Here is a 15,189-nt window from a genome sequence, read left to right on the forward strand (position 1 = left end):
TCTTATGCTTTCCAGGGTACTTGATTCAGTTATGCTAGGATTTATGTGCCTGATGTTCAGCAATTAAATTTTGAAGACTCACATGCATGAAACACTAAATACCCTAATTTCCCTAAATGGTGCATCTGTTAAAAATAAATCAGAGTGCTTTAATTTTCTCATCTTTGGAGCCAAATGTTAATTAATTTTCAAAAAATCTGTCATTAGTCTAACAGGAATTGAGGTCATTAGGATAAACAGTAGATTTGGTCCCCAATCCCTGCCATACATGCACATTCAGTTCCCATCTATTGAATCGTTTGACACCACTCTTCTCCACTACCTAGGGTTTTTTCATGTACCACAAGCATGAACCTCCCCTTACTTACCTCTATAGGTTACTCCCACCTTGCCCAATATACCTTCATTCCTAATCTAATCTCTCTTAGTACGCGCACAAATCCATCTGAGCATTCTCATCTCTCCTACATTCATCTTCTGAACGTGCCTGACAAGCATTGTGCCACATACAACAATGTAGGTCCAAACCCGGGATGTGTGCCTTCAATTTACCACCCTACTCCAATATGATGTGAAACATCATCAATCATTATGTCTACTATAATGGACCCAAGATACTTGAAGTTTCCTCTCTTGGTCTTGTGTATGATTTGTGAGTCGTTCCTCACTTCCACCTCTGCCTCAAGTGTTACGTCATTCAAGCTACCTGAAAACTTTAGTTTCTATGATCTGTCTCAAAACTTCCAGTTTTTCTTTAACTCCATCCCATATCTCGTTATTTTATACTATGTCAATCTGCGAATGGCATAAACCACAATACCTTTCATTGAATAAATCGTGTCAATTCATCCATCACTAAGGCAAAAAGGAACAGGCTAAGGGTCGATCCCTGGTGCAACCAATAATATTATATGTTGGCACCCATAATACAAAGGTTAAATGGTGCACTTGGTTTAATATTTAGTTATTTACTTAAGAGGACTTGGAAACACTTGGTTAAATAATATTATATGTTTGCACTCAGTACATTTTTCCTTCCTTTTTAGAGGTGAACCCATGTTCTAGAAATCCTAGATTCGCCTGTCTAAATCTGATTTTTCCTTAACAGATTGTGAAGCCCCTTATTCTTCTTGCTTGCTTGTTAACTGATTTCCATAATCTGATATTGCGTTCGTGAATTTAGTGTTGCGTGCTTATAAATACTACTGCATTCTTGGTTTCTACTTTGAAAAATATCTTTTCAATAGTTTATTGCTTATATATAATTTCGTCATTTTATTGTGTAAATGTCAATTTTAAGATTTAGGGTATTTGTTGTTAAGGGTTGCCCATTTTTTGTTGTTTATTGTACATTTGATTATTTTATAACTGGCATAAATGGATTCAGGGTTTGATGTAGTTTATGGTCATGTACTTGATTGGCAGCGGGAGGCGGGAGGCGGGGGCAGGGGTGGTAAGGGTACCAAGGGAGATCTTAGAGGTTGAGAGTTGGGTCTTGAAACATAGGGACATTGACGAGGAAGCCGATAGAGTTAGTGAAGATTCTTATGAAGCGGAAGATCAATATAGCTTGTGTTCAAGAAACCAAATGGGTAGGAACCAAGGCCAGGGATGTAGATGGATTTAAGTTATGGTACTCAAGAAGATCGAGGAGTAGAAATAGAGTAGGCATGTAGTAGACAAGGAACTCAATGAGCACGCGGTAGAGATTAGGAGGTGAATGATAAGATAATGTTCATTAGCTAGTTTTGGGAGGGCTAACAATTAAGGTAACTAGTGAATTTGTGCAGCAAACAGGTTTGGACGAGGAGGGCAAAAAAAATTTCTTTGTTCTGGGAGGAGTTGGACGAGATTGTAAGAGTTATCCCGCATACTGAGAAACTAATTTTATGAGGGGATTTTAGGGGTCACGTAGGGACCACTCCGAGAGTATATGATGATGTACAAGGCACTTTCAGCTTTGGGGATAGAAATGGAGAAGTTATGCTTTTAAACTTCGTGAAAGTTATCGAGTTGATCATAGCTAATTCCAGCTTCTAGAAGAAGGAGGAGCACTTGTGACCTTTTGTAGGGTGGTGGTTAAGACTCAGATACATTATTTGCTCCTTAGAAAATGTGATAAAGGTTTATGCAAGGACTGGATCAGGAGAGGGGATCTTACAACCCAACATAAGCTCGTGGTTATGGATTTAGAAATCAATAGGATGAAGAAGAAAAGGATATAGCCCAGTACAGAGACAACAACTATTGGACACCTATTTTCAGAAGGGACTTCCAGGATTGGGAGATTAATGACCTCCTTTCCCTCTTAGAAACTCTGCAAAACACTACATTGGTGATCGAAGATCAAAACAAGATTCTTTGGGGTAATTCTAAGGAGAAGACCTACACTGTGAAAGAATGCTACAAAAATTTGAGCTCCCAAAATGGCATTCTACTAATTTGGCCTTGGAAACATGTCTGGAAAACTAGGCAACCCCTCAGAGTTTCTTGGTTCACCTGGACAGCCTTGAAGGAAGCATGTCTAACACAAGACAACTTCAGGAAAAAAGGTGTAATCCTCATCAACAGATGTGTCATGTGCAAGCAAACCAATGAGAGTGTTAATCACCTTTTTTTGCACTACCCTGCAACAATTAGCTTATGGTATTATTTCTACTCTATGCTTGGCCTACAATGGGTAATGCCCTACAACATGAAGGATGCTTATGCCAGCTGGATATTGTGGAAAGTTGACAAATCCATCAGAAAGATCTGGAGAATGATCCCAGCAGCCATTTTTTGGAGCATATGGAAAGAGAGAAACAACAGATGTTTTAATGGAATATCAACCTCTTTATGCACTCTTAAAGCCCAATGTCTAGTTAGTTTATTTAGCTGGCACTTTTTTGCCAATGTAAACAGTGTGGATAACCTTTCGGATTTTGTTAGTTACCTATCTCTAGTACAGTGGAGTAGTAGGGTTCCCTATTGACTGTTTCACAAGTTTTTGCCAAGCTAGCTCCATATTTTCTGTTTGGAGCAGCTTTTTTGCACACGGTGCTTTTGTAACTTCGCATTCTAATATCATTTAATTACTTTATCAAAAAAAAGAAGAAAAGGACCGCATATGCCAACCAAGGATTTAATGGGAGTCCAGATTGAAGCCAATACTTAGGAAGTTGGAGAAAAGTAAGTGTCTTTGAGGATTTCAGGGAGTAGTGAGGATGCAAACAGTATATAGGCTAGGATAACTGACTACATCAGAGAAGCAACACCCAGACAGGCACAGAAGGCATTGGTGGTGGAATGAAGAGGTCCAAGGAGCAATGATAGCCAAGAAGGTTTACAAGATGTTAGTGAAAGCTTAGACAAGGAGGAATAGTGAGAGGTTTAAGACGACAAAAAAGGCAATGGAGCTAGCGAGGATGTAGATAATATGTGGGCTAAGACATTGACTGCATCAAGAAAGCAACAAGAGAGGTGTTAGGGATCTTGAGGGGTTACCCAAGCGGAGCAGTCTAGGGACAGCAAGAAAGACTTACAACTATTGTTCTGGAGGATCGTACATGGTCGCCCATGGTTATTTCAGTGGCATGCAGATCCACCTCGGAGGGGGGGTTTACGGTTGAGCACTACAGAAAGAAAGTACCTGTTGAATATTATACCGTAATTATTGTCGGTTAAGATGGTAACTTTCCTACTTAAAATTTCATGCAAAAAATGCAGTCTGTCAAGAGATTAACTATTTTGCATGGTTCCTCAACATATCAAGCAAATCTTTTCGATCTTTCTACCATCAAACTTAAAGTTCAACTCTTTTGTATGGTTCTTTCACATGGTGATGATTAAAGAAACAGTTGAAGCATCCTAAAAGTCTATATATGTTTCGCACAAGGAAATTTTCTCTTGTTTTTAATCACACATGCTCTAGTTTCATGACGCTTTCTCTCTCGTGCAATACATTCTATATCTTTTTTATAGAAAATCTTAATTGTCATTGATCATTGTGCTTTACTTTCTGATCTGCAAGAATTTTATTCATATTTATCCCAGTTTAAACACTAATAAATTTTGAGCCCAAACAGAAACCCGCCATTGGAGACTTGGGCCAGCTGAAAAACCAGTGCTCTGCAATGCATGTGGATCAAGGTGGCGCATTAGGGGGACGCTACAGAACTATATTCCCAGACATGCAAACCGAGAAACACAGAGCAATCAGTTACCTGCAGAGATGAATCCGGGTCTCTTAGCTCGAGATAACCAAAGGCTAGAAGTTGGAGTAGAGGTTTCTGGACAGGAGGGATCTTCAGCTTGTCTTGAAGAGGAAATGAATAGCACACCAAGCTTAGTTTCAGCAGGATCATCCTCAGTTAACTTCATGCAGATGGAAGAAACAAATGGTAAAATACTTTCACATATATAGAGAACACCTTAACTTGTCTCAGCAAATAAGCTACATGTTCTAAATCAAATCCTTTTCATAAGAGTACGGGTTTAAAAAAATGAAAAACTAATATCTTCCTACTCAATTTCTGGCCAATTTCTTTCTTCTGTTTTGCATGATAGTAAGCGCAAAACTCTAAGGGCATGTTTGGTCGGGGGACGAGTTATCCTGGGATTGTTATCCCACCCTCAATCTGGAATAAAAATAACACTAAAATCCCGGAATAACTAATTCCGGGATAACTTATCCCATGATATATCCCAGCTAAACATGGGATAAGCTCATCCTAAAATTAATCCCAAGATTAGTTATCCCTTATCACTCGTACCAAACGAGCCCTTAGTCTGAAAGAAAATTATGAGATAGATGAATTTAGGCAACCAATCAATGTAGATGCACCTTCCCAAAAAGTAATCCTGCAGTGCATAGTATTCTGATTCAAAAGAAAAGGAAGAAACAGTTCACCCAATATTAATATGATTCCAATTACAAACTTCTCTTATTCTATTGATTAGAAATGGACAAATTTGAACCCCCATCTCCAAAGAAGGAGCTGAAAACAGGAGAAGAATCTACAGACCCTACACAACAAATTTAACAGTGAAACAGAAAATTTTATCAGCATTCTCCCACTGTCCAAGTGGTTATTTTTGTTGGTGTCTACTTCTCAAGAGAATCACTTACACCACGATCTCTAATACAACTTGATAAGCATGTATCAAGGTTCACGACACTTGGATTTATTTTTATGCAGGAATTTCTTTCGTTTTCCAATTATTGTGATGTGCGTGTCAAATTATGTAATGTCAAATCACTCAGGATTTAAACAAATAAGCCGTAGGGAAGTAATTACCATATGATACTCTACAAGCACAATCTTCGGTTTCTTTCTTGCTCATAGGCCATTAATTATAGTGTCTCCCCTAAATTTTGATAATTAATGTTGTTTTTTTGAAACTGGTAAATGTGCATTAAGGAAATGCTGGACACCATCCAAAAGTGTTAGATTAAAAAAACAAATAGAAATAAGATACTAACAGAGATGTTAATAAATCTACAAATTGATCTATATCCTCTAAAACCTACTTCTTTACACCAAAAGTAGAAAGATATTATACAATTCCATTTAACTTTCTGGATGAAATTGGATCATCTTCATAACACTTCCCATTTCTCTCACTCCAAATTGTCGACCAGATGCATTGTGGGATGATCCTCCACCACTTCTTTTGACTTTTGTTGACCGGTCCAACTATACTTTAACCATACAAATAATACTAGTTTGACCAAAATAAAAAAAATCTATTGTATTAAGACCTTATTGTTTTATGTGCACTAGCATTTACCTTTTGTTAGGTGAAGCAGACAAAGATCCTTTATGGAATCCTAACAGTGTCACAAAAAGAAAGAGATCAGAGCTTACACAGCTCAGTTTGTCACCTGTCAAAAGACTCCATAGGCAACTTCACAACAATCTACAGGAACCAGAATTTGAAAATATACCAAACAGGGGTGAAGATGCTACTCTAATATATGCAAGGAACAAATACATTCCTCCAAATGAGATTGGTCTTGGAGCTATGTTGCTTGTATCACCAACTACAACTACAGAACGCTCGACGTCTCAATTTTAAATGGCAGAAGATAATGCCTCTTCCTCAATGAATGTGCCTGTAGAAAATCCATATAGTGAATTTTGAGATGCATGCATACGATTCAATAGGGCAGCCCGGTGCACTAAAGCTACCGCTATGTGCAGGATCCGGCAAACATTCCGTTTTATTGGATGGAATTTCCATGAATTAGATAAGGAAAATTCTGGTTTTTAGGTGCATTTAGTATGTCAATTCCAATGTCTATCACCGTGTGCTTATCTACAAGTTTGTTAGTCCTTACATTGTAACATCTCAAAGTGAATTTGACTTACATATGCTTGTCATTACAACTGTAATGTCTTGCATTATACTTTGCTTCAGGATAAATAATAATATACTACATCATGTGGCTGTGTGCAAAATGAACCTACTGGAAATGAGAGGGGGAAAGCAATTGACGCGAAAATAGACTCGCCCCACATCATATGGATACTATATCAAGGGTATGTCAATAAATTATTCTGTAAATGCAACTATTGGATTTTCTTCTTCATACGGAGATGAGCGCCTGACTATTGAAGAAATGGGTATATCAGCTTTAAGATAAGGTATGATCAACCACAAAAAATTTTGAAACTAAGTCAACCAAAAAGTCTCTTCAATCTCCTTTTAAGTTATAAGGACAAGTCTATAAGACACTACACCTTCCAATAATATTTACACTCAAGAGAAGCTGGCGAGCCATCAATACATTATCCAGGAGCAATCTCTTCAAACTAGATTTATACTTTTATATTACTTAGTAGACTTTGAAGTAATAAAAAGTATGTTAAATTTGACAAGATTCAAAAATGGATTAATGAGAAGATATGGTAGTTAGGAGGATAATTCTTCATTGGTAGAAAAGTCAAGATAGCACCTTTTGTAAGTGAAATTTAGGTGAACAATAAATTGGTTTCACAAGGTAAATCTTGACATTTTGACATATTGTGATGTCATGGATGACATCAATAGGAAGAATTCACTCCTATAAATAGGTAGCTCCTAATTCATTTGTAACACACCTTTTTCTTGCCTTCTCATCTCCTAAGGCATTTGTTCTTCTTTCTCTCTTGTAGTATTTCACTTGTACTCTTTTGGAGTGAAATAAATATTGGTTGGTTGAGGAGTAGGCAAAAGAAGATAAAAGTTTGCCAAACCTCCTTAATTCTTGGTGTTCTTTTTACTGTCGTCTTATTTACTATTTATTAGTTACCTTTAGATATAGTAGTTGTGATTCCATCACTCTCTATATATTCGGCTTCCGCAACAATAGGTATCAGAGTCAAGGTATTATCTGAGTATGATCTGTGGTTGCAGCATAGTCTGAACTTCCACATCAGAAAAAGATTTACTTCGGTCACTGCATTGCTAGCTAGTAAACAGTATTTGTAGTAAAATGAGAGACAAGAAAAATGATAAGTCCACATCGAGTGTCAATAATACGTCATCATTGGCATCTTCGCTTATGACAAGAATTGTGTCAAATGCGAAATTTGCAGTTGAAATTTTTGACGGGTCAGGACATTTCGGAATGTGGCAAGGCGAGGTCCTTGATGTTCTTTTTCAATTGGCTCAATTGCATATTATCATGTAAGAGAGTCAAAATTGGACCCAAAAGCAAAGAAAGTTTTATCTATGGGAATTACTTTTGGAGTAGACGGATACCGTTTATGGTGTCCAGAGACGAGAAAAGTTATTTTCAGCATGGATGTTACCTTTGATGAATCTGCCTTGACAAATAAGGTAACACTTGAAGAAGCCAAACAAATTGATGGTGCTTCAAAGCAGGTGGAGTTTGAGGGAAAGATAATTTTCCCAACACATGGATCAAACGAGGAAACAACAAAAGATTTTCCTCTTGAAGGAAAGTCAGTCGAAGAGGAGGTTCCATCTCAAGAAACTCAACCACAACTTGAATAGCAACCAGCAAGCCAAAAAGGACAATAAGAAAACCTCCTCGACTCACAGATATGGTGGCTTGTGTTAAGTCAATTGCAGCTAATGGCATTCTTACCACTTATAAAGACGCAGTCCAAAGTTCACAAGAAGATAAGTGGAGGATTGCCATGGATGAAGAAATGTAGTCCCTTCATCAGAATCATACATGGAGATTGGCCAATCTCCCGAAGGGCAAGAAAGTAATTGGGTGCAAATGGGTATTTGCAAAGAAAGAAGGATTTCCTAACCAAAAAGATGTTCGCTACAAAGCAAGATTGGTGGCCAACGGATATGCTCAAAAGGAGAGAATTGATTATAATGAGGTATTTCCTCCAGTTGTGAAACACTCCTCCATTAGAGTTTTGTTGGCTTTGGTAGCCCAGTTGAATTTGGAACTAGTTCAGTTGGATGTAAAAACTGCATTTTTACATGGAGACTTGGAAGAGGAAATCTATATGACTCAGCCAGAAGGATTCAAAGTTGATGGAAAAGAAAATATGGTGTGCAAACTTGAAAAATCATTGTACGGATTGAAATAATCTTCTAGACAATGGTACAAACGATTTGACAAGTTTATGTTGCAGCAAAGGTACATAAGAACCAAATACGATCATTGTGTGTATTTGCGCAAGCTTGAAGATAATTCCTTTATATATCTTCTCCTATATGTTGATGATATGTTGATAGCTTCTAAAAGTCAAGAGGAAATTGAGAAGCTAAAAATTCAACTAAGAAAGGAGTTTGAGATGAAAGATTAGGGTGAGGCAAAGAAGATTCTTGGCATGGAGATAAAAAGAGATAGACATTCAAAGAAACTCTATTTATCTCAGAAAGAATATTTGAAGAGAGTACTACACTAATTCGGTATGAATGAAAAAACGAAGTCGGTTAGCACTCCACTTACTCCTCATTTTAAACTTAGTGATGTTATGTCACCTAAGAATGAAGCTAAACGAGAATATATGTCAAGAGTACCATACAGGTAATGCTATTGGTAGCTTGATGTATGCCAAGGTTTGCACAAGGCCAGATATTTCACACGATATTGGAGTTGTACGCAGGAACATGCACAATCCTGAAAGGATCATTGGCAGGCTGTTAAAATGAATTCTACGGTATATTCATAATACTGTAGATGTTAGTTTGGTTTTCGAGCATTAAGATAGTCAATATCTTGTTGGATATTGTGACTCGGATTATGCAGGTGATCTGGACAAACGAAGATCAACTACTTGTTATGTTTTCACTATAGCAAATGCACAAGTTAGTAGGAAGTCTACTTTGCAGTCAACAGTTGCTTTGTCTACCGCTGAGGCAGAGTACATAGCAATTACAGAGGCTGCAAAGGAAGCAATTTGGCTTCAAGAATTGCTTAGAGAGCTTGGTATTGGACAAGAAGGAATCACAATATTGTGTAATAGTCAGAGTGTTATTCAATTAGCAAAAAACTAAGTTTATCATTCAAGGACGACACACATTGACGTCCGATATCATTTCATACGAGACATCATAGAAGATGGTGGAGTCATAATGCAGAAAATTCATACTACGGATAATCCTGCCGGTATGTTGACAAAAGTGGTGACTGCGGTCAAGTTTCAACATTGTTTGAACTTGATCAACATTGTTGAACATTGAAGATTGAGGTTGAAGACACAATCAAAATTGTTGTTGAGAGAAAGTTGAAAATGGAGAATCTTGCCAAGGTGGAGATTTGTTAAATTTGACAAGATTCAAAAATGGATTAATGAGAAGATATGGCAGTTAGGAGGATAATTCTTTATTGGTAGAAAAGTCAAGATAGCACCTTTTGTAGGTGAAATTTAGGTGAACAATAAATTGGTTTCACAAGGTAAATCTTGACATTTTTACATATTGTGATGTCATGGATGACATCAATAGGAAGAATTCACTCCTATGAATAGGTAGCTCCTAATTCATTTGTAACACGCCTCTTACTTGCATTCTCATCTCCCAAGGCATTTGTTCTTCTTTATCTCTTGTAATATTTCACTTGGTACTCTTTTGGAGTGAAATAAATATTGGTGTGTCAGAGGAGTAGGCAAAAAAAGACAAAAGTTTGCCGAACCTCGTTATTTACTATTTATTAGTTACCTTTAGATATAGTAGTTGTGATTCCATCACTCTCTATATATTTGGATTCCGAAATAAAGTAGACATATTAAAAGTCAAACGACAACAATCCTTAGTGATATTCAACAACTTATATTGCTACTCTAGCAACAAACAATTGCAGAAACCGAAAAATATATAGACTTCACGATCATAAAACTTCGTAGGAGGGCAGGAAGTACTAAAACAAAAGAAAGGGGAGAAGAGAGTAAGATATACTACTCCTTAGAAAAGAAAACGGGACGTGGGAAGAAATGTGAACGTTCAAATCTCTGTCATTCTTTTGATCGGTGACAGAGCAATGTAAATTATGATAGCTGAAAAAGGACTCAATGGAATGACTCATGGGACTGGATAAGCATATCTTTGGCTCCAAAGCATCATACAACTGAAAAGGGCTACTTTTGGGTTGTACCTTTGTATGATGCATCTACAAAGTTGATATTTTGCCAAACAAGGAAGTAGAATTGGCGGGAGATATAATTCTATGTCAAAAGAGAAAAAGATAGATGGTGGAGCCAAGATTTTCTACTATATGATACATGTACAAGAATCAATCTTGATAAAAGGAACATAACATGATAACTTAACACAAAACTTGCAACTGAGGATTTCAAAGTCAAAAAGTACACCTCCGTGTTGTCTTCCAAATTAACTTTACTTCTTTACCGGCAAGCCTATTTCTGTAATTTTGCTCTAACAGGATGCTTTGACATTACAACTAATGTTAGAGTAGACAACACAGAAAATAGCTAATATACGTGTAGTTTCATTACTATTGCTGCTCCACACACCATATAAAATTCCTTTACTTGTCAAAATAATCATTATCAACATCAACAGCAAAACATATGATTTTGAAACACAAACTTATTAATGCAGTCTAGAATTCAAATTGTGAATTTCAAACTAATGTTAATGTATTGGTTATAGTCGCAGAAACTTAGGTAATAGTATATGCTAAACCTCTTTTGTGATTTGTTACATCCTTGCATATTTCATAACTACTTGAGGTTCCTTATTTGGTTACTGCTTGACATTCATTGTTCAAGGTCTCCGGCCAGAAACTACATTCTCAGGGAGATGGAGCAAAACTAGGAAGCGCAGTTAAGAGGCCAAGAGGATGACCACGGCTCTCCACAACCCAAGGTACATATCTGCTTAAGTTTGTTTAGGTTAATAAATCTCCTTTAGAAAGCTCTACAAAATTGAAATCAAACAAACATCACATATTGGAAAGACAAGTGTGGGTAAATCTACACAAAAAAAAAATGTGAATCATATTTCCATTGTGAAATTCTACAAACTAGTTTTGCTATGCAAGGAGAAAAGTTGAAATCATGTTAGGTGTGTTTGGTATAAAGGAAAATGTTATCCTTGAAAATACGAAGTTTTCATACTTATTTTTTGATGTTCAGTATATATGCAGAAAACATTGGCCCATTAGTATTTGTATACATAAGCAAACAACATTGGATTGCTATGGATTGCAAGGGCTATGGGGCTAGGGGCGTTGGAGAGAGGGATTAGTCAATTAGTGTGAAATGACACTTAAGGAACTTGTTTTCCTAATTCTACTAGGGAAGTCATTTTCCACATTTTTAGGAACTTGTTTTCCTAGAGAAAATACAACAAACCCAGTGTAAACCCACAAGTGGGTCTAAAAAGGGTAGAGTGTACGCAAATGTTACCTCTGCCTAATAGAGATAAAGAGGTTGTTTCAGATAGACCCTCAACTTAAAATAAAGCATATCCAAGCAGCTAGGAAAAGGAAATGTAGAAAAAAGAGCAATAGAAACAACAAAATAATATGAAATGAATAGCTATAGAACTTACTTTTAAGTCTTGGCAGTACCTTTTAAACACATAAGACTCTGGAGGCCATCTTATTTCGCCTATCCCACACGAATACGATGTGTGATGTCATCATTGATCTCTACACTAGCTTGAATTAAAGACCCCATACACTTGAAACATCTTCTCTTGGGGATGACATGAGTGTCAAACCTCACTTCTACACGAATTTCATGTGTAGCACCACTGTGAGTCTCATCAATCAGTATTATGTCATCTACGAATAACATACACCATGACACCCTATCTTGGATATGCCATGTCAGTACATCCATCACAACCAGAGCAGAAAAAAAAAGGACTGAGTCAACCCTTGGTGTAACTGCATCATGACTGGGAAGTTCTCCGAGTCTGCTCCCACTATCCACACCCTAGAGGAAATGGTCTGCAAAAATTCTAGCCATGAGGAAATTGAAAAACATAGAGAAATTGGACAAGTATAGTGTTTGTGATTTTTCAAATTTTTTTCTCATAAATTGATTCATAGAATAATAAAATGATCTCCATATAACTTTCTTTTTAAACAAGGAGAAATAGTATTAACAGAGGCTCTATATAGGTGCTAAACTTATATCAATATTTTTGTAGTGTAATTTTAAAAAGGGGATAAATAGGAAAAGAAGCCAAATTTTAATTTAAAGGAAAGCAAAAAGCATTTTAAAAACAAATAGAGCAATAAATTCTTTTTGGGAAGATTTTAATTGACGGAACAATACTTGCAAGTTGCAATTTAGAAAAGCGGAAAGCATTTTGCAACTAACCTAAAAGGGAACAATACAATCTATAGGGAACAAGGGGTCGGTTACAAAAGTTAATAGAGATTATTCTCAACATTGTAGTCATATCATGATAATTGTTCTAGCATAATCTTTAACATTTCCTAAAAAGTTCCCAAAACAGCAGATTACTTGATCACATTCATAACATGTAGTAAGAGTAGCATATAGAGAATAGTGTAAAGGAGGGAAGAGAATGTCTCCATCATCTCTACAAGCAAAAAGGAATCTAATTAATATGTGGTAAGGGAGAGCAGATGGACATATTACTTAAAATAGATTGTATATGCATACATAATCAGAAAAAATACAGTATGTGCATGGAAGTTTCAATAGCATGTTTCTAAATTTATCTTTATGTATCTTTTACTTATTATTCACATGAGTTCAGAAGTGACTCCTTAACCACTCAAGGAGAGAAGTTCTCACACAGAAAATTCCATTTGCCACTCATGAATTTGCAGGCAATCTCGACAAGGATAAAAAGTCTGAAACAGCAGAACACAGTTTGCAGGATTAAAGCTCCTGTCTAATAGATATCTGAATGAACATATCTTGGAAGATCAGACACAGATTCAAATGCTTGAACCACAGATGGCAAAAATGGGAAATGGTTGCACCTTACTGCTTTCTTTGCAAAATTCATTCCAACAATAATGTCTTCTATGATACTTGATTTTACTTTGCTACATTTAAACATTCTTTTTAAATCCTGTGCCTGATACTAAGATAAAGAGGTGTGTAATACCTGATAAAACTAGTACTCCAGATGCTGATTGGACACGGTTTTCGTGATTTACTCTATTGCATTAGAAAAACATTGATGACTTGCTGAGTTTCCAAAAAGCACTCTATTTTACAAAATCTTCACTTGCACTAAAAATCATTTTGCATTTCTTTCAATTGTTGGGATTCTAGTACTTCAGAAAAGACTTACCAACTGTTAAGGTTTGATAACTAGAAAACAAACCTGGCAATTTTTCATATGAATAGCTTCTGGATTTTCACCTACATCAGATTGATGAAAAAAAGTGCTCTTAATGCAGTCATTACATTTTTCATGAGGAAATGAGAGTTTTATCTTTTGAACCAATTAGGCCAGTGTTTGTACCGAGTTAACATCTGCTAAAAACAGCAGAGCAGATGTAGTACATACATGTTGATTCGTCATAACATAGTAGCTTTGATCTAAACGTCGTATCTGTGTTAAAAGAATCACTAAATATGTTCAAAAGTTACAACTAGAATTCAGTTACTAGCATTTGAGGGCTAAGGCCGTGTCCTAGAATCCAGAACACATAAGGTACAAATATTGGCTCCGGCCAAAAATTATGATGATTTATACCTCCCTTTCAAATCAATAGGTATCAGTTAACTCTATCCAGCTCCTCAACAGGTATTAGTAACTCTATTTATCAAGGCTGACACTAGAATGCAGGGAAGAAATCACCTTTATTTACCACTAGAGACCCTTTAAGTGCAATAGTTTGTAGTTTAATCATTCTTGAATATGGTAATATTCTTTATTGTATTAATAATTCTGTCTCAAATTCCACAGAATGCTTAAAAAATAGGCTGTGGCAGTTCACACAAACGCACAATGCATATTACTCAATTATATTATAGGAAAAATTAAATATCATTAAACCTTCAAGCAATTATCACATGTTTATCTGTAAAATTTACAAATAGAAATTATAAAATCGTGTTTTACAATATTATAATGATTATTGCAGAGAGAGATCTAACGAGAAACATACTTATTATTTCCCTCGGAGAGAACTGGCAAAATTCCAAAGCTGAAGGAAGTTGGAATTTATTTATTTTTCGTCTTTTTCTTATAAGGAGAGAGAAGAGAAGATGAAAAGTTGAGTTTGGATCCATTTTCTTGATTTCGGGTCATTTGCCGTAAGGGTCATTTTAATGATTCTTTTTTTTAAAAAAAAAAGAAAAGAAGCATGACCACATAAGAAGATTATAAATTCAACTAATATTGTCGGTAAATTCAAATATAAATTCGTAAATTTTTTTACTTTTTGAAAAAAAAGAATTACGTAGAAAACATTGCAGAAAAAGTATTAATAAAACAAATTGAGGCCTTAAAATTTAGGGACGTTAAGTCATTGTTTCACTTATTTGGCTATTAAGCTGACACTGGAAAATTAAAAAAAGTGTTTGTCAATTTGGATCACAATTTTGTCCAACTATATTAATCTTATCCGAATTAATTGGCCCGATTAATAGATATTTAATATGTAAAAGCAATTAAATTTCAATTAAACGATTCTCTTTCAAAATACTTTCAACTTTCTTCTTCTATTTCAAAATTTCGCACATGGGTTGTTTCCTTTTCATATTTATTCATCTTCGGTTATATAAATATATTATGTGATTTTCCAATGTGTTTATACTTTAGTAAGTTCTA

The 15,189-nt window shown here is 35.8% G+C and overlaps 2 protein-coding genes across 28 annotated transcripts in view; one reads left to right on the forward strand and one right to left on the reverse strand.

Moving 5' to 3' along the window:
- Window positions 1-14,681, reverse strand: part of LOC104645291 (uncharacterized) — a 68,680-nt gene extending 53,999 nt beyond the window's left edge. For 13 of the 27 annotated variants that reach the window (XM_069292912.1, XM_026027843.2, XM_069292903.1 and 10 more), the window contains exons 1-3: window positions 14,525-14,681; window positions 11,971-12,373; window positions 4,206-4,356 (exon numbers count right to left, since the gene is read on the reverse strand). The gene's annotated coding sequence lies outside the window, so the exon portion shown is untranslated. Of the gene's footprint in view, window positions 1-3,524; window positions 3,632-4,205; window positions 4,357-11,970; window positions 12,374-13,193; window positions 13,213-13,512; window positions 13,707-13,734; window positions 13,773-14,524 lie in introns of those variants that run through there. The other 14 variants (XM_019211820.3, XM_019211818.3, XM_069292916.1 and 11 more) reach the window with 10 other exon arrangements.
- LOC138347290 (GATA transcription factor 26-like) lies at window positions 1,378-6,060 on the forward strand. The gene is made up of 3 exons (XM_069295211.1): window positions 1,378-1,480; window positions 4,068-4,382; window positions 5,783-6,060. Exons 1-3 carry the CDS (start codon window positions 1,378-1,380, stop codon window positions 6,058-6,060), a joined length of 696 nt encoding a protein of 231 aa, XP_069151312.1.
- Window positions 14,682-15,189: the final 508 nt, after the last annotated feature.

This window comes from Solanum lycopersicum, chromosome 1 (assembly GCF_036512215.1).
Source record: "Solanum lycopersicum chromosome 1, SLM_r2.1".
Taxonomy (NCBI): domain Eukaryota; kingdom Viridiplantae; phylum Streptophyta; class Magnoliopsida; order Solanales; family Solanaceae; genus Solanum; species Solanum lycopersicum.